General features: G+C 41.0%; 2 protein-coding genes across 5 annotated transcripts in view; both read right to left on the bottom strand.

Annotated features, from left to right (window-relative positions):
* Positions 1 to 1801: 1801 nt before the first annotated feature.
* LOC5514168 (dopamine receptor 4) lies at positions 1802 to 4388 on the bottom strand. Its single transcript, XM_032383759.2, has 2 exons — positions 3478 to 4388; positions 1802 to 2943 (listed from the first exon to the last, which is right to left on the bottom strand). Exons 1-2 carry the CDS (start codon positions 3888 to 3890, stop codon positions 1911 to 1913), a joined length of 1446 nt encoding a protein of 481 aa, XP_032239650.2. The 5' UTR covers positions 3891 to 4388; the 3' UTR covers positions 1802 to 1910.
* A 154-nt stretch (positions 4389 to 4542) lies between these two features.
* LOC5514167 (adhesion G-protein coupled receptor V1) overlaps positions 4543 to 19873 on the bottom strand; it is a 61738-nt gene continuing 46407 nt past the window's right edge. For all 4 annotated transcript variants that reach the window (XM_048728288.1, XM_048728291.1, XM_048728289.1 and 1 more), the window contains 22 exons: positions 19367 to 19472; positions 19022 to 19068; positions 18085 to 18204; positions 17345 to 17496; positions 16703 to 16907; positions 16259 to 16362; positions 15065 to 15184; positions 14541 to 14669; positions 13963 to 14037; positions 12976 to 13137; positions 12441 to 12582; positions 11938 to 12044; positions 11369 to 11426; positions 10794 to 10916; positions 10370 to 10474; positions 10098 to 10232; positions 9891 to 9972; positions 8368 to 8470; positions 7826 to 7983; positions 7447 to 7568; positions 6540 to 6734; positions 4543 to 5596 (listed from right to left, as the gene is read on the bottom strand). In XM_048728288.1, coding sequence (XP_048584245.1) covers positions 5324 to 5596; positions 6540 to 6734; positions 7447 to 7568; positions 7826 to 7983; positions 8368 to 8470; positions 9891 to 9972; positions 10098 to 10232; positions 10370 to 10474; positions 10794 to 10916; positions 11369 to 11426; positions 11938 to 12044; positions 12441 to 12582; positions 12976 to 13137; positions 13963 to 14037; positions 14541 to 14669; positions 15065 to 15184; positions 16259 to 16362; positions 16703 to 16907; positions 17345 to 17496; positions 18085 to 18204; positions 19022 to 19068; positions 19367 to 19472 — 2823 coding nt within the window. In that variant the 3' untranslated portion in view covers positions 4543 to 5323. The remainder of the gene's footprint in view (positions 5597 to 6539; positions 6735 to 7446; positions 7569 to 7825; positions 7984 to 8367; positions 8471 to 9890; positions 9973 to 10097; positions 10233 to 10369; positions 10475 to 10793; positions 10917 to 11368; positions 11427 to 11937; positions 12045 to 12440; positions 12583 to 12975; positions 13138 to 13962; positions 14038 to 14540; positions 14670 to 15064; positions 15185 to 16258; positions 16363 to 16702; positions 16908 to 17344; positions 17497 to 18084; positions 18205 to 19021; positions 19069 to 19366; positions 19473 to 19873) is intronic.

The following is a 19873-nucleotide window of genomic DNA, read 5'->3' as shown; positions in this document are numbered from 1 at the left end:
GGACGCATTCGAGTAAGCAAGTATTGAAGCATTAGCAAATGAATACCAAAATGGGGATTTCAGGCTGTTCAATGAGTTGACGATTGCTTGCCTAAGCAAACCTTGAATAAATGCAGAATTGGATAACGCACTTTTTGGGAAATGTCAAAATTTTACGGTTATTAACCACGCGACTACAGCGATAAATTAAAAAAAAAAATGGGATCTTTTATATTTCACCTAAAATGTCATTCACAAAATTGTGTATTTTTCCCTACAATTTAAAAATTACAAAAAAATAAATAAATAAATAACAACTAGTTAAACACAATCTTCATCGGAACAGTTTGCTTCCGGTCGATCATCTCTGATTGCGAAAAATATTTCAAAATTGTAAAAGCAATGTGTCTATTTGAAGTTTCTTTGAGGATGTAACTGATAATTTAGAGCGGATAGCCAACAATGTGATTTTTTGTCCGAGCATGCGCATCACATCCTATGTCTAGGGCCGGGTAGCGAGATCCGCTCACGATGTTTACAAATATGTTGAACTTTTGAACCAAAATTATCTGATTTACGCACGCAGGAAGGGTTTTTTTCAGAGGATGTCTATGTCGGTATGCTATTGCAAGGTATTTATAGAGTTCATTTTAGCAATTCGGTTATTTTATATTGCATTTCTCGACTTTTGAATCTCTGGGATATGGGAATGAATCTGGTAAAAAAGCCATGGACGGAATATTACATTTGTGAGTTATAGAATCTCGAAGGCAGAAACCAAGAGAATTTATAAACATACGCTATTTCGTGATGTAAAAGCTTTGTTATCATCTTAACCATATTCAGACTGTGGGGGGACTCAGGGGGATCTCAGTGGGGGGGATTCAGACTGTAATCCTTCAAGCCCCCCTCCGGGAAAATTGCCATAACTTCTGAACCACAGAAGCCATCTGAATCATCGGCGGACGTTTTGATGCCATTGACATGTCGAGGAGACGCTCCATGTTATCATGACAACAGTTTTCGCACACATAGGTTTCCAAAAAACTAAAAATATTATGCATTTATCGTTACTATGAGCAGAAATACATGCATGCAACTACTTTTTTTGTAATAATTTCATATTTTTTTTTCTTTTGCAAATGCCATAAGAACCCAAGATGGCGTATCCAAGATGGCGGACCCAAGATGGCGGAAATTCTTTAAAAAAATTGATATTGTAATCCTTTCCGGGGGTAGAGAATTACCGTAGATCGGGGAGTGAAACAGTATGTTGCTATGCCAAATTGCAACCTGATCTGCGCGCTATATTCAAACTTCTAGCGCGCATGTATTTAAACCTAACTCTAACCTAACTCTAACCTAACTCTAACCTAACTCTAACCTAACTCTCCCTGACACAATGAAACGAAGAGTAGGAGGGGAAGCGAGAAAAAAAAATTAATTGTCCTTTAAATTTCTTTGGTTCGTCTTCGCGGAGGATTTCTTGTCACGGCAAGGTTATTTGGAATTGTTTATACGTTTCCCGTCACAAGGAAACACTACACGCATAGGGAGAAGACCCCCCCCCGAAACTGCCGTTCTGACTGGCTAGAGCAATCACGCCCACCACGGTTTCACTCCCCTCTATTTTTCTCGCCTCTCCGAGGCTTGCGACGCACTTTGTACATCTTTTGTCTGCACTACGCGTACCCGATATCTTCGGGCGGTCTGTAATCGATGAAGCGAACAAAGACCCTGCCTGTTGACAAGCGTAACCCACTTCGTAATGCGAGCCCCACACCCCCAACAGCAAACTAATAAAAAACAAACACACATGAGGTGTTGCATAACACAGTGGTTTATTTTCGTAATAATATCAATCGCCCGTTCAATAGGACACATTTTGTCGTGCTCCCTTGCACCGTCCTTTGCGATGGTGAAGGAGATCTTCAAGGCTCTCGCATCAGTGCCCAGATAGAGTTCCTTATCTCACGCATGCGCATTAAATAGATAATGGGATTAAGCGCAGAGTTGATACTGACCAGTAACATGCCTACATCGCTGCAAAACTTGACCGTGCCATTGTAACCGATTGCGAAATATAGAAGCGGTAGAAATACAAGGTAGACAGTGTAGCACATGAACAAATTGATGATGATGAGAAGCATCGTGAAGGATACATTCTCATACTTCACTAGATTCATGTTGAAATTAATTCTCTTTAGTTTACGATGTCCATGTTTGGATTGGTTGCTAGGGATAATCTTTTTTCCAAGGCTGACATGTTTAATAGGGCTAGTGCGGTTACTAAGGCTTAGCTCGTTATTAGGGCAGGCCTCGTTTACCATACAGATTTCGTTTCTGGGGTTGACCTGGTTTTCAAGGTTGATGTCGTTACTAGGTCTAGTCTGGTTTCCAAGTCTGAAAGGGCTGCTAGGGTGCGCTTGCTTTTCAAGACTGACCTCGTTTCTAGGGCTGACCTGGTTGCTAGGGCGTACCTCAATTCCAATAATGATCTCGTCCCCTGGTCTGCCCTGATTTTCAAGGCTGATCTGGTTGCTAAGGTTATTATGGATCTTATGGTTGACCTGGTTGCTAGGACATATCTGTCCTACCCCACTAGCAAGGCTTGACTCGTTATCTAGGTAGTCTTCAAGGCAGCACTGCATGGTATTTTGTTGTGTCCCAAGGTTTGAGGTCAACGCCGGTGCCACCCAACCTTTGCTATTGGTACCACTGACTTTAGCTCGCTGCAAGGGGATGTTTGCTGCGCCAATCTTATTTCGTTGCTGTCTAAGAGTATGGAAGCACTTAACGTAGCACACAACTATTACCGGCACTAGCATGGAGACGATGGCGTTGAGGAAAATAGTAAAAACCAGCATGGATATCAGCGGTACTAGCGCCCCAAGACAAATTGAGACGAACCACAGCATTACAATCATCTTTACTACACGGCTTCTCGTCACAACCACGTTATACCTGCAACAAAATACATTCACCAGTGTCAAGCTTTGCGGCCGCTGGAGAGAGGATTTGACTTCTCAGATGACATCAGACTTTGCAGTAAACCGTCAAAAGATTCATTTTTCGTGACGGCTCTAGGGTTTGAACTAATTATGCAGTGAGAGCAACTACGAACAACGCCTAGATACTTATTTCAAATTTGGTAGAAGCGAACGAATGGAGACGATTTCCAAACGCCCGTCGACTTCAAACGCGCGTCATTTCCTGTTGAATTTTTTTTCATGTATATTATTAATAAGTAATCATACGACTTTTTTTTGACAAGTGTTTTTCAAAAAGCTCAAATTGCACTCGCTCTGCGGGCTCGTGCAAACACAAACGAAAAAAAAAATGAAAATATCACCAAAGGAAATTGCCTCTAAAAAACGACCATGAAGGAATGAAGTATTGGTATTATGCTGAAATGTCAATTCCTCGCTAGCTAGTTTGCTTGACTGTTTATAGTTGCAAGAGATAGATAAAGAAAATATATATAACAAGCGAAACTACCTCATTCGAAGATGCAGAGCAAGATATCGGTCAATGCTTATCAAGGCCGCCGTTATTACTGAGACTAACATGCCTACACTGTTAGCACTCCCCATTTGAGCAGCCTTGCAGTACAGGCCAAATTCACCCATGATCTCTGCCACCCTGAGGACCGTAAACCTCGGCTGAAGCACCACGCCTACCATGAAATCACTGACCGCCATACTGCAGATTAACAGGAAGGAGGGTGACCGGAGGGTGTTAGAGCGGAGGATGGCTACTATCACCAGAAGGTTCAGGAAGGTCGCTGGTACGGCGGATACGGTGTTGATGGTGGCGGTGACATAAGCGGATCGAGTCACCCAACTGATTGGCTCGTATTGCTCGGCGAAGTATGTTTGTAAATACTCAGGACAAAGCCTTGTGTCGTTCATTTTCTTAACTCTAGGTTTTTACTTGGCTGGTTTGTTTGCAATGGATGGTTCTTGTAGAGCGTCAAATAAAGTTGGCTTCTAAGGAGCTTCAAACGATGTTATGCTGCGGATAGTAAGTTACTTCAAATATGTATACATTTACGTGCCCCTTTCTTACAGCTATTCCGTTACCACGACAAAGTATGTTTGATTACTTTTTCTAAACGCGTTGTAGTGAAAGAATAAAATCTCGCCCTGTTTGCTAGGGCCATCTGGTGATTTTTAATGTTAGTTTGGAGTATTTCGCTTCACGGCGCTTTACTTTAAAGGGTAGAATGATCGCAGGGGATCATTATCTTCCATATCTTCCATGTCACCAATGGATATTTTCAGATGTCATTTTCTTGAGTATAATTGCATTTCCTTCGTCGCAGGTTGCGTGGAATATATTTCCAAACCTCTCCAAAATACATTCTGATGCTAGACAAAGTAATTGACATCCTGAACTCAATAGCGTACCTTTTTTATGCTGAAAACATATTTTTTTTTTCATTTAATTTTAATGAATAACATTACAATTCAAAAGGATAGAGAAATTAAAATTGGATGTGAAGATAGCAATTACATTTTTTTCATCTAAAAATGAGACAACTTAAAAAAACTAAGAAAAAAATTGCGCAGTCATCTTTATTCTTTTTACAGTGATTTACAGGTTTGTGTAATTTGAAAAAAATACAAGCTTATAAAAATATTATATTACAACAAAACAGATAACCCTAGTTTATTTTGAAAATGATAATCATAGAACAATACAAAAACTAAAATGAAAATCTCCTATTTGTTATGGAGCAGCTGACATCTAAGCCAATTATCATTTTCAAAGCAAATATAAGCGGACCACCTTAAAGATAATTACAGCATCGGCAAAACACAGCAAATTAAAGCCTATATATGCTTTTGTATCACACCTAATATTTTACTTATATATAAAGATATGTTTACCTTTTTAAAGTGACTTTAAAACCCAGGCCGAAGCGATGTTTACATGATTAAACAAAAAAGGTACATATAATATTAAAAAAAAAAAAATATGCCTGGACAACAACCACCGGAATAACTTTTTCTATCAAGAAAAGTTATCTGACATGTTTCCTGAAAACAGGCTTTCTAGTGTGTTCTTCGACGAGTAGTTATTCCGGGTAGTCAGGCATCCTACGGCGCGCAAACAAAGCAAAGGTGGATGGATTTGCTAGGCGCGTACGTATTTCAGGGGTCACGCTTCGGGCGACAATATATCTGTTTTCGGCACTCTTAACGCTTGTATGCAGGTAATATCTGGGCCGAATGTTTGCTAATGCCTTTGACTCCATATATATTCCAATCCTTTGTTACTTTTCTGGAGTGCTTTAGTATAATCCAGACCTTCCCTTTTACACACTGCATGATTATTCAGGTCATAAGTGGGTGTCTGCTATAGAGATCCTTCTCATCTCATAATGCTCGTCGCCATGTCCGAGATCAAAGTCCGGATCCTTTTCATCTCGAGTGTAATCGTCAAAGTTACCACCAGTCTTGAGGGCGAAGATCAGGTCGTCAAAGTCATCGGTTTCGATGTCGTCTTCGTACGTCTCGTTTACCCGGCCAATGGAGTTCGAGTCATCCATGTTGACGATGAGTTTCCGGTTGCTTCTCGGAGTGGCGCCCATGTCCAGCTCGTCCCAGTCAACCTAGAGAGTGATCAAGTGAGCGGGTGAGAGATTTGCAAACACAATTTAGTCATGAGTTAGGTTAACAACATGCTTTTTGGTTAAGTGTGGTGAATAGTATCTATTCTTAGCGTGGCATCTAAAAAATTCTTGCGCAATGAAAATGCGCAACTGAAAATCACTTTTAAATGCAAAAACTACTAGTTTTAAAACCCTTACACAGATACATCAAATTTATAACAAACAGCAACGACAAGTGCGACAACAAAACTAATGCATTTTTTGTAATGCGGCGCAATGAAGACTGGGGTGTTTCCTTCTTTTATCAACACGCTTTCCACAGAGATGGTGAATGACAAAAATAGTGGATAATTCTATAATGTGCGACCAATGAGACTAACAAGGCGCTTGTTTTGAAGGCGACCAGCAGTTGGTAAGTTACGTGGGCGCTGACTGATAAGCACAACCTACAACGAGTAGAGTTTGTGTCATCCTTAATGCGTTGCAAACGCATATTTTCATAGGCTATGAAACCCTATACAAATGAGAATTTCATCTCAGCAGTTAACTAAATCCTTTTCAATAACTCAAACTCAAACAATCCTTCAATAAAAATGACTAAATTGTATTATACAGTAAAGTAATGCAGGGATAGCTATACCCCTGGCAATTATGGTAACTAAGAGCTGATTGACTCTATTTATCGGTTATATATATTAACCTAATGAAAAGGCAACCAGGTTTTCTAAGCTAATTAATTCAGAAGTCTTAATCGGGGTGAATGATGAATGAAGTTTAAAAATTTAGGTGCTTAGAAAACCTGGTTGCCTCTTCATGGAGTTTGTATATATCTTGACTAAAAGTATTTTTTACACTAGGAGATACTATGTCACGCAATCTTTGTCACGCAAGTCAGACCAACGGTCTTGAATTCTTCGAAAGCACCACTGGCGATGTTACGTACCGGGTCATCTGGGGACATTCGCGGCTTTAGTCGTTTAGAGTTGATAGTGCTGTGGTCAAGACTGTTCTGCTGTGCACGGAAGAAGTCGTCGTGTGTCTGAATGGGTGGCGGCTCGCCCTGGAACGCGTAGGTCTGCTTGAATACGCCTCGGACTTGGTTCCGTAGGATGAAGTATAAGATGAATACGTATAACCCCTGAAACACACGGATATCACAAATATTCAGTTACCAGCGAAGTGCAGCATTAATCCATATCCAGTAGAAGCTCTAATAAGCTCTGGCAGCCTTATATTTTTGGGTCATGAGGAGGGCCCTCATAATAATAATAGAGAGAAAGTTTATTTAAAAATCCAGCTTTTGACACGAGGTATTTTGGCTCCTACAGTAGTCTTAGATGCTAGACATTACCGCAGATTACGCAGATACGCAGATTACGCCTATCTCTACGATAACAATAACAATTGGTGTCCTCTTTATGCTTAAACCAGATAATAATCAAATGTACTCTTGAGAACATGTTACGTTATATGCTTTCATACTTCGTAGAAAAAGGTGGGGAGGGGGTGATAGAGTGGGTAATAGAGTGTAGGTAATAGAGTGTCTTATTTGAAAAAAAAAAGGGTATAGAGGTGATGGGAGTTATCGGGGAGGGGGGTTAATACAGGTTAGGGTTAGAGCATTTGGTTCAATCTAAAGATGCTAACAAAGATCACACGTATCAAAGAGATACAATATAAAAGGGGCTACGTCACGAGATTTTCGTTGGCCACGGTTTTTTTCAACGACCCGATTAGGGGGACGTGATCAGGAAACACTTGATAAATGATGGAACATCATGGAACAAAATGGAATTGAACAAGTTACAAGTTGCGAGACTGACATCGCAATAACGCAAACTCGAACTCACCAGCAGTATGTCAAGAATAGCGAACACGATTATCATCCACAGGTAGCCATACGCCAGGTGAAGTCCCGCGAACAGCCACGTGATTGTGACAAACACGAAAAGTGCGATCACGTGACGCACCTCTGAAATATTTTAAACATTTAAGGTGTTAATCCACTTTACATGATTTAATCAATATGATAACAAAGTACCTTCCGCACTAGCCTATGATTGACACCATAGTGTGCTTAATCGTCTATCTAACTAAACATTAACATTGTAATGACTAGCTAAAATAAACCTATACGCCTATCCTTTCCTTAAACATACTTTAAATATTCTAGTTACATTATTAATGTCATCATAGTGAGCTTATACGCCTATCTATATTCTAACTCACCCTTAATATTGTAGTGACCTCTATAGATGTCGTCATAGTAACGCCACTGCATAGTGACCTGGTAGGCCTGAGTAAAGACCACGGCCACGCCCATCAGGAATAGCAGCACAGGGGCCACCGCTGACGCGAGAGCTGCGTACGCGTTAGGAATAAAACACCTGGACAACAAGTCTCTCGTTAGGTAGAAATACCATTAGGGGACTTTTCAATAACCTGTTCTACCAGTCATCAGTGTGTCATACCAAGTGTGATTAAAAATCAATTTCCATCGGTTGACTTGGGGCGGAGCTATTAAGATATTTTCGATTAAAATTTGGCACATAAATTTTAAAACTTTCTTTTAAGATGGTTATTTCGAGATTTTTTCACATTATTTTTCGTAATTTGTTTGACAGCAAAGGTGTGGCTGACAAGAGCTCTATATGAAGCATAAATCATATCTCAAATGTTCTGAATATTTCTTATTCCCGAGTACCATCATATTTATCAAACAATATTATTTGTTATTTATTCCGCTATTTATTATAGCGGAATTCACTCACATGTCTCCATTCTGGTGGACGTCGCCGTACATGTCCGTGAAAGGCCATGAAAACGCGGCTTGAGCAACCACGATGTACAGGACAATGACCACGACAGGCATGCCTAAACAGGTGGGTGGTGAGAACAGGCAGATGTAAATACAAAACTCAACGAGCAACAACGAAGGCGATAAAACGACAACAACAGAAACAATAGCAATAAAAAAAAAAAAAAAAACGATAATAGCAGCAGCAAAAACGATAGAAGAAAATATTAAGGGTGTTGGAACATTTCTCTGAGGGCCATTGCTACGAAAACTTCCAGCCGCTATAAATCCGCCAAACATTTGTGAAATGGAATGCATTTAGACATGACATAATTGTTTATGAACATCTAAATTTTGATGACGTCATCAGGTGATGACATTATGTGATTACGTCACAATAGAAAAAATCTATAACGATAGCTGTTGAAGTATCTGCAAATATAAATGCAGCTTTATAACATTATTTATGATGGTGCCTACAAAGTTTCTTATGCGTTTTGGATTCCGCTAAAAAATAAAATGTTTGAACAGCTTCCATTTTTATGGAAACTTCTTTAATTTTCAAAATTTCGGGAAATCGAGACGTAGTTTTGTAGACGGCAACTAGGTGAATATTCCCTGCCTGAAAAAATCGAGACCCGTCCGTACTTTGCAAAGATTATAGAGTTGGAAACGAAAACCAAAAGTAGAATCATCTACCCATGCGCAATGGAATTTTGTGATAAAGCCTGGTTGCTAACGCGAATGTTGTGATGGAATTTTGTTGTCGAAATATCGACGTTTCTCCTGAAATGAAAAGTGAAATATGCATTGAAAAAACATTTTCCTGCTCAAATCAGCACTTCAGGTCGCTAAGTAGGTGCCCTTAGTGAAAAATCATGCTCGCCTATTTTTGTATTACAGTATTTGCTGTTCTATTACCTTTTTCTCGCCAGTTTCGGGCGTTTCTTTTCATAGCTAAAAATATCGTGCGCGCGTAAATTGCTTTTCCGCCATTCGATTTTCCCGCCTAAACGTGTGAAGTTCCCGGATAATCACGCGCGCGCCTAACAACCGAATCGCCAAGTAACGAGAAATGTCCCAAAACCATTAACAATTGACAAGAGACAATTGCAGCAGTATCAATAATCATAAGATTACAGCAGAGGCAACAACATTAACAGCAGCAGCAACGATAACATGAACAAAAGCAGAAGCGTGAACAACAGCAACATCAACAACAATACAAGAAAAGCAGCAACATGAACAAAAGCAACAGCGCATCGTCATCATCCCCAACAACAACAACTGCATCAGCATGAACAAAAACAACAGCATCAGTAACATCATCAGCTACAACAGCAACAGCGAATTCATCACCAACAACAACACAACAAGAGCAGCAACATAAACAACAACAGCAGCAACAACATCACTATCATTCAGCAACAACAATTGCACCAGCAAGAACAACCACAACAACAACATCAATATATGAGTTAAGTATTATAGACTCACCCCATCCGAGAAGAAAGAAGAGCACGTATTTGCGATCCGTGTGTTCGTCGTTCAGCACTAAGATCCTCCATAAATTCCATCCCTACATAATTAAATAAATTGTCATTAATTTGTCTCAGGTTTCATGGGGAGAAAAAGTGTTCTCGTGTTTAGCTCGAAAGATTTCAATGTTTTGACAAAAATATCTTTTTTCTACAGGCATCTCACCTGCACGAACATCCATGAGAACTGACAAAGGTAGAAATAGTGGATAAAGACCCCAAGCACCGAGCAACGGACCGCGGGACTCTCGTTTACAACGGCCTGGGTCGAGCTTACGTACGCCCCAATTACATACATGAGCTGAGGAGAAAGTGCATTAAGATCATTATCAGGCATCAGGCATCATAAAAAGGAAGAGTAAATGTCAGTAAAGAGGTCGTACACAGGTTACTTCAACACAGGTTGAAGTATCGACTGTAAATAATGTGTTATTGTACCTGTGCTATCATACACGCGAAAAACATGTGCATCAGGAGCTTGGCTGAAAACAGGTTTTCCACAGAGCAGGCAAGATGGGACAACAATGCCAGCGCAAAGGCACCCTGTGGTGACGTAAGGGATATGTTAGTGGGGGACTGGTGCGGAATAATGGGGCAGCGAATGAACTCTCTTCGACATTGGGCCGAGAAATCTAAAAAAGTAAAATGTTCGTGCTCGGTTTACTGTTCTTATGATTGGTTACTAAGTCTGTTTCATAGTCTTTAACTTTCTCTTATCCCACTGTAACGCATGTCGGATTTATCGACTTTAATTTCTGTGACCCACTTTAACGCAATTTTAGTTAATCTACATTAACCGTGGCACATGTCACGCAGCTCCTGTCAGCCGCCTTTGAACACGGACATAATGGTAGATACTTACAAGGCAAACAAAGCAGGCGGCGTAAAAATACGTCGTGTAACCGACACGGTCGTCACTTTGTCCTTGCGCTGCGTAGTTAGACATGTGGGTGCACTGACATTCAACAAAGTCCTTTTCGTCACTCTGGGGAAACGGTAAAATACATAAGATATATGTGGAGGGAATGGGGAGAGAATGGGAGTTATACAAAGATAAACGGCTGGCACTGACATCGCCAGAAAGTACGAGTCATATAAGATTACAAGGTATCAATCACCACAAGGTTGAAAAGGTATGTTGAACGCCTCTCTGAAACAGAGTGGTTGCACTGACGTTTCGAGCGTTAGCCCTTCCTCGGAGCAAAAAAAAAAATATATATATATATATATATATATATATATATACATTGCTCCGACGTCAGCGCTACCACTCTGTTTCACAGAGGCGTTTAACATACCTTTTCAACCTTGTGTTGATTCATACCTTGTCTACACCACGCCTACGCAGACCATCTAGTTTTTTTTTACAGCTTGCCTGTAGTCTTTCTGGTTATACCACATATGAGATTACAGACTATCTACGAGGCACGTACGTACCTTGACCATACATCCTGAAGTACTCCAAACAGACTTGTCAAAATCCCAGAAGACACACCTGGGATGAGGAAAATAGTGTAAAGGTGCGAGCAATGTGAATCTTGTGTCACTTCAAGTTGAAGCCAAACTATAAATGCGTAGAGTTCAATCACGTATTAACAGAAGAACGTTTAGCACATAGAATACGAATGTGTCAATAACCTTGGCCACAGGTTGTTGGGTGCGTTATAGCAAAATGAAAAGGTGACGCCTGACTATCTAGGTAACCATCAATGTTACAGGCAAATCCGTCTTTTTTTTCTTTTTTTGTCCCCGGTTTCATGCGATTGTTATTTAATAGTCATGGAATGTGTGATGAGTGAATTACTTTTACCTCATTGGTCACACGGCTGTTGCGTTACATTATGGTATGCGATGAGCTATTTTGTGCATTTGTCGTGACAGAACATCAAATGTGTAACATAATTGGCCCAAAACACTGTCATGCGCTTGCTGCCTACATATGGTTGATGTGCACTTTTATGCGGCTGTTGCGTGACTGCACCTGGATTACGTGACGAGTGACTTACTTGGCACCCATAGGTGTGACGCGCTTATTGCCGCTGTAGATGACGTAGGTAAATGGCTCTTTGTTTTTGTTTAGGGCACTCGAATCGTTTACCGAGGTGGAAAGGACCTTTGGATCAAACAGATCAAGGCGGTCAGAATAAGTAAACAGGGACAATAGCCCAATTTCTAGTTCCACTATGACCGCTGGACTTACAGACTAAGGATGCATAAATACATTGTAAGCCTCGCCTTGAGGCAATTTCATGCGCATACCAGCGAGAATCCTCTGGAACTTGGAATAAAACAATGCAAAAAACCTGTGAATACTTCATGATCCCGCTGGTATTTGCAATCGATTCAATTGAAACCGAGGCTTGCACTGTATTTATGCGTCCTCTGTGCCTATGACCAGCAGGCACAACGGAACTCGAAACTGGGCTATTCACCAAAATACAGCCCGATGTTCGGGTCTCCCGCGCGCCTTCAGAATACCAAAGCATATCGCTATGGTAACATCACTGACCTTGCTGTTGACAACAGAGCCCGTGAACCAATGCGAATTGTGGTACTCGATAAAATGAGCCTCGCCGCACTCCACAGGTTCAGCGGAGCTTATTGGTACGGGATAGAGATTGGACGGGTAGGTGAAATAGTGTTTGCCAGTGCTAGGATTTTAAGACAAACAAATTATCAATAATACACAATGACCGAGGAATTGAACTAAAACAGCAACAACAACAGCATCAACAGCTAAAGATAACGAAAGTTTTGGGTAGAATTCTACAAGTAGCTCTGAAAACCGTCGATGTAACACAAGCGCTGTTTGTAGAACCTCGATTTAAGAAAGTTCCAAGGGACTGGAGAAATGTGTTCGTTATGTCGAGGGTTCGTTATATTGAGGTTGTGTTGCATAAGTTTAACTGTAATTTTGGCCGGGCTAAAGGAAGGAAATTGTTCGTTATACCGAGGGACTTCGTTATACATAGGTTACACTGGTTACGTTACAATCGTGGTTACACTGTAATAATAATCTCTGGTTCTATCAGTACGGTACTCACACAGACTTAATCTGAAGCCCGTTGAGGGAGGAGTGTGCACGCTTGTACACGTCGCAGTACGCTCGCTTCCCCTTAAGCCCAAGGGAGGAAGTTGGGCAAGGCTGTCCGTACGCTAGAGCGAACGAGAAGTGCTCAAAAACTTGCGCCAAGTCGGACCGACCCCTGCGAAAATACGACAATCGCTGGTAAACAACATCATAAGGGATCAATACTTTTTATATAAACACACCGGATACAATATGACCAGGAGCGATTCCTGCGAAAATACGACAATCGGTTGTAAACAACATCATAAGGGACCAATATTTTTTTATAAAAGACACACCGGCTACAATATGATTAGGAGCGACTCCTGCAAAATACTTAGGCCAAGTTTAGACGCCGTTCTTTTCATGTGCCGTTCCAAACGCAATCGATCATTGAACAATCGAATTGGTTAATTTGCACGCATTTGCATTTGGAACGTTACATAAAAAGAACGGCGTCTAAGCTAGGTCTAAGGGACCCCAGCAAAAACATATGATCCAAAATATAGTCATAAGCTTTTCTGACAGCAATGATTGTAGCAACCCAATTCTTCATAAAGGAACCTGCCACATCCCGATGAAATCCGAGTAGGAGACAGGCTTGGGATATCACAGGTCTTCGGGTCAACAAAACTGCTTTGCGGAATTGCGGTAAAAACGAAAGAAGGCAGAAGCTATCTGGCTACAAAACCTTATACCTGGTGCACACTAGTGACATAATGACATAGGCGCGTGCATCCTTATGTTCATATGTTCAAGTGTGAATGGTTTAACATAAGCCCAACATAACGACATGAACATAACGACAAAAGGGGAAAAAAACATGTTTTTTTTTTTTCTTTTATGTCATTATGTCCATGTCGTTATTTCGGGCTTATAAGAGTGTGCGCGCCTATTTTGTTATGTCGTTATGTTACTAATGTGCACCAGGCATAAGAGAACGGACAACAGGAAAACGTACTTTGTGTCTGATCGTGCAGGGTCAAGTAACTCATCAAAGATGTCCATCAGAGTGGCCTTGGTTATCTCCTGCAGTCTGTTTGAATAGAGAAGAAAATTACACACAGTCATTTCAACGATCACTTTGTAAGAGCTTTGGATGTGAAGATCTAAGGCAGATTTAGAGGGTGTGGCTTTACAAACGTGCATTTATAATATTTTGGGATAAAAATAATCGTTAATAGCTATGGTTTTATTTTGCGAAATGCAAAGTCGAAATATGCGAAACATCTTTGGAAAAAGGTTCTTGGTGTTACGAAGCACCAGCACCAAAAACACAATGGAACAAAAGCCAAAAACATAGACCTTAGAACGAGACAATGAAATAGAGTACAAAAGCATTGAGCACCAAACACAAAGCTCTTCGTAACACCAAGGAATACCTTGAAAAAATTTCTATGCTAACAGTATACACGACAATAACATGATTATTTAATAATCGAGGTTGGTTTTTGTATAAGTTATTGAGAACCCTAATAAAGGTGTGGCTGTAGACAGAGGCTCTTAGATGTCAGCAAACATTCCACAGTATGAGCTCACCTCTGCTCTGACGCGGTTGGTCTTGTCTTCTTGTCATCAAGAATCTCGTTAATGGTATCTTTCGTGAGAGTGAGTTGGTCGTTGTTTAACGGAGGGCGTCGGACAGAATTTTTCAGATCCGCTAGAATTCTGCAGAGAAAAGGTGTCAGGACAAATAATATTAATAAGGCAATTATTGTTCATTCAATTTCTATTTCGACAACTGAGTGGTAAACAACAACCAGAGTGCGCAGTAATATTGACTAAAATTAATTTTACACCAAGTTTTAAAACGATAAATCAGTCGAGTTTTGAGCGTTTGGTATCTGCGAAATCCGAAAGCGCGCCTAAGCCTACAGTTTTATCCTAGGCCCATCTAGCTTCAGTCATCCAGGGAAACGCAAAATATGTTACACAAAAGAAATGCAAAACGGGTTGGGAGAAGACGCACCGCAATTTTGCAACGATAGCTTTGCTTTCATAGAAACCATAGACTAGAATCGCATAATGTTTTTCGACAGACAGTACAGGGTTTAGCTACTTACTGGTTGATATTTTCGTCTGTGAGAGGAGAAATCTTAGAAGCAGCTCTCAGCTTCAATAGTTGTGTTGTCTCCTTGTTGTTTGAAATAATAACCATGGCTTTGCTCTGGGCACCATTCACGCTGCCAGATAAAGCAAAAAAAAGTTAGACAAACGGATTCTTCACATGGATAACACTACCAGATGAAGCAAAACAGCCACGAAAGGTTGGACAATAATTATGATGATGGTACTCTGAAACTTGTAATGTTACCGACCAATACAACATTAAAAAGGAGTTACGGCTTTGTAATAGATTAAGAATAATGACATTGGATATTGACCATCTAACTTTTGAGTTAAATTAAGTTAAGTTATCGTTAAGCATTACAAGGCTAGTCCTGAGATAAGCTGAACTTAGTTTTGGGGTGTTGAGTCTGAGCGAAATTTAATTTTATTTTATCATTACAATTTTTTTTTTTTTGTACTGCTTCCAGCTCGTTTTATTTTTGTAAAGGCAGAGGCAGTGGGCGGTACTTACATTGCCTGGCTTGAGGCGTTTTAGAAAGGCAGAGTCAGTGGGCGGTACTTACATTGCCTAGCTTGAGGCGTTTCGTGAAGACAGAGTCAGTGGGCGTTACATACATTGCCTGGATTGCGGCCTTTTGTGAAGACAGAGGAAGTGGGCGGTACTTACATTGCCTGGCTTGAGGCGTTTTGTAAAGGCAGAGTAAGTGGGCGGTACTTACATTGCCTGGATTGCGGCGTTTTGTAAAGGCAGAGTCAGTGGGCGTTACTTACATTGCCTGGCTTGAGGCGTTTTGTAAAGGTAGAGTCAGTGGGCGTTACTTACATTGCCTGGATTGCGGCGTTTTGTAAAGGCAGAGGCAGTGGGCGGTACTTACATTGCCTGGCTCGAGGCCTTTTTTAAAGGCAGAGTCAGTGGGCGGTACTTACATTGCCTGGCTTGAGGCGTTTTGTAAAGGCAGAGTAAGTGGGCGGTACTTACATTGCCTGGATTGCGGCGTTTTGTAAAGGCAGAGTCAGTGGGCGGTACTTACATTGCCTGGCTTGAGGCGTTTTGTAAAGGTAGAGTCAGTGGGCGTTACTTACATTGCCTGGATTGCGGCGTTTTGTAAAGGCAGAGGCAGTGGGCGGTACTTACATTGCCTGGCTCGAGGCCTTTTTTAAAGGCAGAGTCAGTGGGCGGTACTTACATTGCCTGGCTTGAGGCGTTAAGGATGACTATTCTGAAGGCTTTCGGGTACTGACTTGCTGACGGGGTCTCAGGAGTCAGCGCTACCTTCACTCTTTGTGTCGTCTAATAGTCAATAAATATAACGGTGTTAGTAAAGGAGCATTTTTTGGTAGGAGGGAGGAAGGAGGAGAGGGTTTAACAGTCAATAAATATCAGGTTGTGGGGGGAAGGGGGTCTTTGGTTCAGACAGCGCGCACCCCTTCACATCGGTCTCTTCTCTTCGAAAAAAAAAAGCTTAATTTTAGGCTTTTGGATAACATTTTAGAAAACTCTGACTGCATTTCAAAGTAATTGAACTTGAAGCCTATAAAGACGTGAAGAAGTATTTATGTTTCTCCATTCTTTTCAATGTTATACAGTGCTATTGGTTTATCTGTCAGCATGACCTCGTAGAAATGCTCACCTCTCCGGGTTTGAAGCGCACTGATAGTGATACTGGCCGCTGATAATCCCTGCCAACGACTGCCTGAGCCGTGCTCACACCAGCCTCGTTAGAACTGGCTGGGAGCATCTGCGTCTGATACGTCACGGTGACGTCAGTAGTGTTCCCTTGACTACGGACGACGTCTAGGGAGACCTCTGTTGTCTCTAGGTTGACAGCCGTGTAACTGCAAATACCGAGGGTAAAATACGATATAAGCAAAGGAAAGAAGAAAAAAACGCTGCCAGTGCAAACAGCGAATGGCAAATGGCTAATGGCAGTTCTACGACCGATAGGTGGTTATGGGTACTAATTATTTGTAAGAACAAAGGTAATAAATAAGTTCCAGCGATGCCAGAACCAAAAATTAATGACCGTTAATGGATAATTGTACAATTTTTACAATCGTACAATATTTTTTTCTGCATTTGGAATAAATATTCTTAGATCAGTGGTTACTTTCGGGCGCAAAACTTCCATTATTCATTTGCCATTGGGCATCTGCACCGACAACATTTTTTAATAAGGTGTACTCCAAAATGTTTTAACGTACTTGAAGAGCAAACCAAAGCAGACATGAACACGTAGAAGTGTTCTTTCAGAGCAATAAAATGTACTACTTACAGTGCGGCGGGGGCAAACCCGACCAGACCATAGGGATAGTCACTCGGCAATACCGTGATCACGGCAGATCGTGCGCTAGGCTTGATGCGAGCCTGCTGTGTGTTTAGCAGTTGAACCAGATCCACGTGGAACTCGTACTGAAACTCTGGAGTCTGGGGCACAACACGAGACAATTTAGGGTAGACGGCATTGAAAAGATTTTTATTAACGTTTAATCAAAGGGAACATCTTCAATAGTCAGATTGGAGAGAATAGGTAGGTTCGAACGGCTGGCAAATGTTGATGGACTACCTTCTAGAATAGAATTTTGATACCATTGATAGATTCGATACCATTAAATTGGCCAACGCATTCCGATGAGACGGCGCGAGGAAAGTTGAAAAAAAAAAAAAGCCATTTCGAGGGTACCGACTGACGGAAGCTGTAATGCGCTTTGTATTTTGTAATTTATATAGTCCGTTTCTACGATTTCCAAATGCTAAACCGCTTTCTGGCTTCCGTCATTCAAACATAAACGGGATTACACTTGGTGCTTCTTTATTGCAGCTTGCGGAGAGGTGGCGTGATTGGAAACCCTTTCAGTATTAACAATGAAAACACTTCAATGATTTTGAATGATAAAAGAAGAAAGGGGACTTACCTTTTGAATATCGTCGGTGAGAGTTCGAAGAATATCGAAATACGCAGTAAAATGCATAAAATCAAGAAAACGTAAGAGTAATTGCCGGCACAGTACTTACATTGTCCTGATTCAATCTGATGACAAGGTCCACTTCTCGGACACCTGGGCTAAATGTGATCGTGCCTTCGGCTGCGACAAGCTCTGGTCGCTTTTCTGCCTCCCGAACATGCCACAAAACCTAAAAAGGTAGAGCAAGGATTTAAGATAATCTTATTGAATTCAAAACGCACTCAAAACTACCATCACCATTTAAGGACGCCCTCCCCGCCACCATCATCACCACAACCATCACCGTCACCATCACCACTACCACCACCATCATCACCATTGCCATCATTATCACCACTATCATCATCACCACCTAAACCATCACCATCACCGTCACACCAACTTTTAAACATTTGCTGTCACAAAATTGCTACAACGCCGTCTTTCGAATTACATCAACATCATAGACAACTATCAACACCAAAACTGCTAATGATAAATACACTAGATACATGAGATTGGAGAGAAGGAAGGAAACAAGAATGTTTACGTACCATTTCTGTCACAAGGCAGTAAGACAGGCATAGAGGTAGCTTTAGAAGGCAGAGAAGGAACATAACATTTCATCAAGGAGATTCGAAGAAAAGACAAAGAGACAACGACAATAATAATAACCACCAAAAACGACAACCGTAACAACAACATGCGACAAACATGAGCATGATACAGAGTCACTAATGAAAAAAAATAGTCACGACATGACCAATAAGTTTAAAAAAGCGGCCAACCACGATACATTTTGAGGCTTCTGGACAATACAGAATAACGCAAAGCATCATATCCATAGGCTCATTCAAGCAAACAACAATAATATTATAATCGAATATTGAGTAAAACGTATCGGATTTAAATCATGTATTGTTACTTTAAGGCCCTGTTATGGTTTCCTGTGACAAGACCTCTGTGTTTTCACATAAAAAAAAGGTTACTCAGCAAACTTTACTTACCAAGGCCGTACCAAATGTTGCACCAATGCGCTCAACCTTTAAAGTAGCTGCGAGACAAAATAGAGTCATCAGTAAATGACACTAAAAAAGCCAGTATTGAGACCAAAGACAATAGAACCTCTGGAGAAAGCTTAGTTGCCGGTAAATAAAGCCTGCATTAGTGACTAATACACTCACTGGAAAATGGTGTGGGTGTGCGGAAAATGGTGTGCGGCTCTAGCGAATGATGTAACGGGGCTGTTGAAAGTGTTCGATAAATATAGGTATCTAAAACTGAGTGTTAGTGTATAATGTCTTTGGGGTTTTTTAAACTGTCCTCTTTTTTATAAAGAATATTGCACTTACCACTTGCGAGTCCGTCCTCGTCAATGGTAGCAGCCTGTGAACCCGCTACGAAGCCGACCTCACCATTCATAAGATCATTGCCTTCAATAGTCACCACCGACCAGGTCTAGGGGAAAAGGAATAATGGTATTATGACTGCCCAGTAGAGAGTCAAATTATATTCTCCTGCGCATTCATTCTGACCTATGCCACACACGAGTTAAAGCCAGTCAGTCAATTAGCGCGAATAGTAAAACAGTAATGGAACAAACGGGTATTGAATGTTGTCGCTTAGTTTGTAGTAACAAACGCATCAGTGCTGACAACCTTTTACCATTTCAGGATATATACATGACCGTAGCTTCTAGGTGTAATAGGATGTATATGTGCTGTGTGTAAACGTACCACTGTGTCTGAATAAACGACCGCAGTCTTCTAGGTGCAATAGGATGTATATGTGCTTTGTGTAAACGTACTACTTTGTCCGTATGTTACGTTACATCACGCAGCAACTCAGTAGAAAAGCTA

This window comes from Nematostella vectensis, chromosome 5 (assembly GCF_932526225.1).
Source record: "Nematostella vectensis chromosome 5, jaNemVect1.1, whole genome shotgun sequence".
Taxonomy (NCBI): domain Eukaryota; kingdom Metazoa; phylum Cnidaria; class Anthozoa; order Actiniaria; family Edwardsiidae; genus Nematostella; species Nematostella vectensis.
This window is presented reverse-complemented; position numbering and strand designations above follow the sequence as displayed.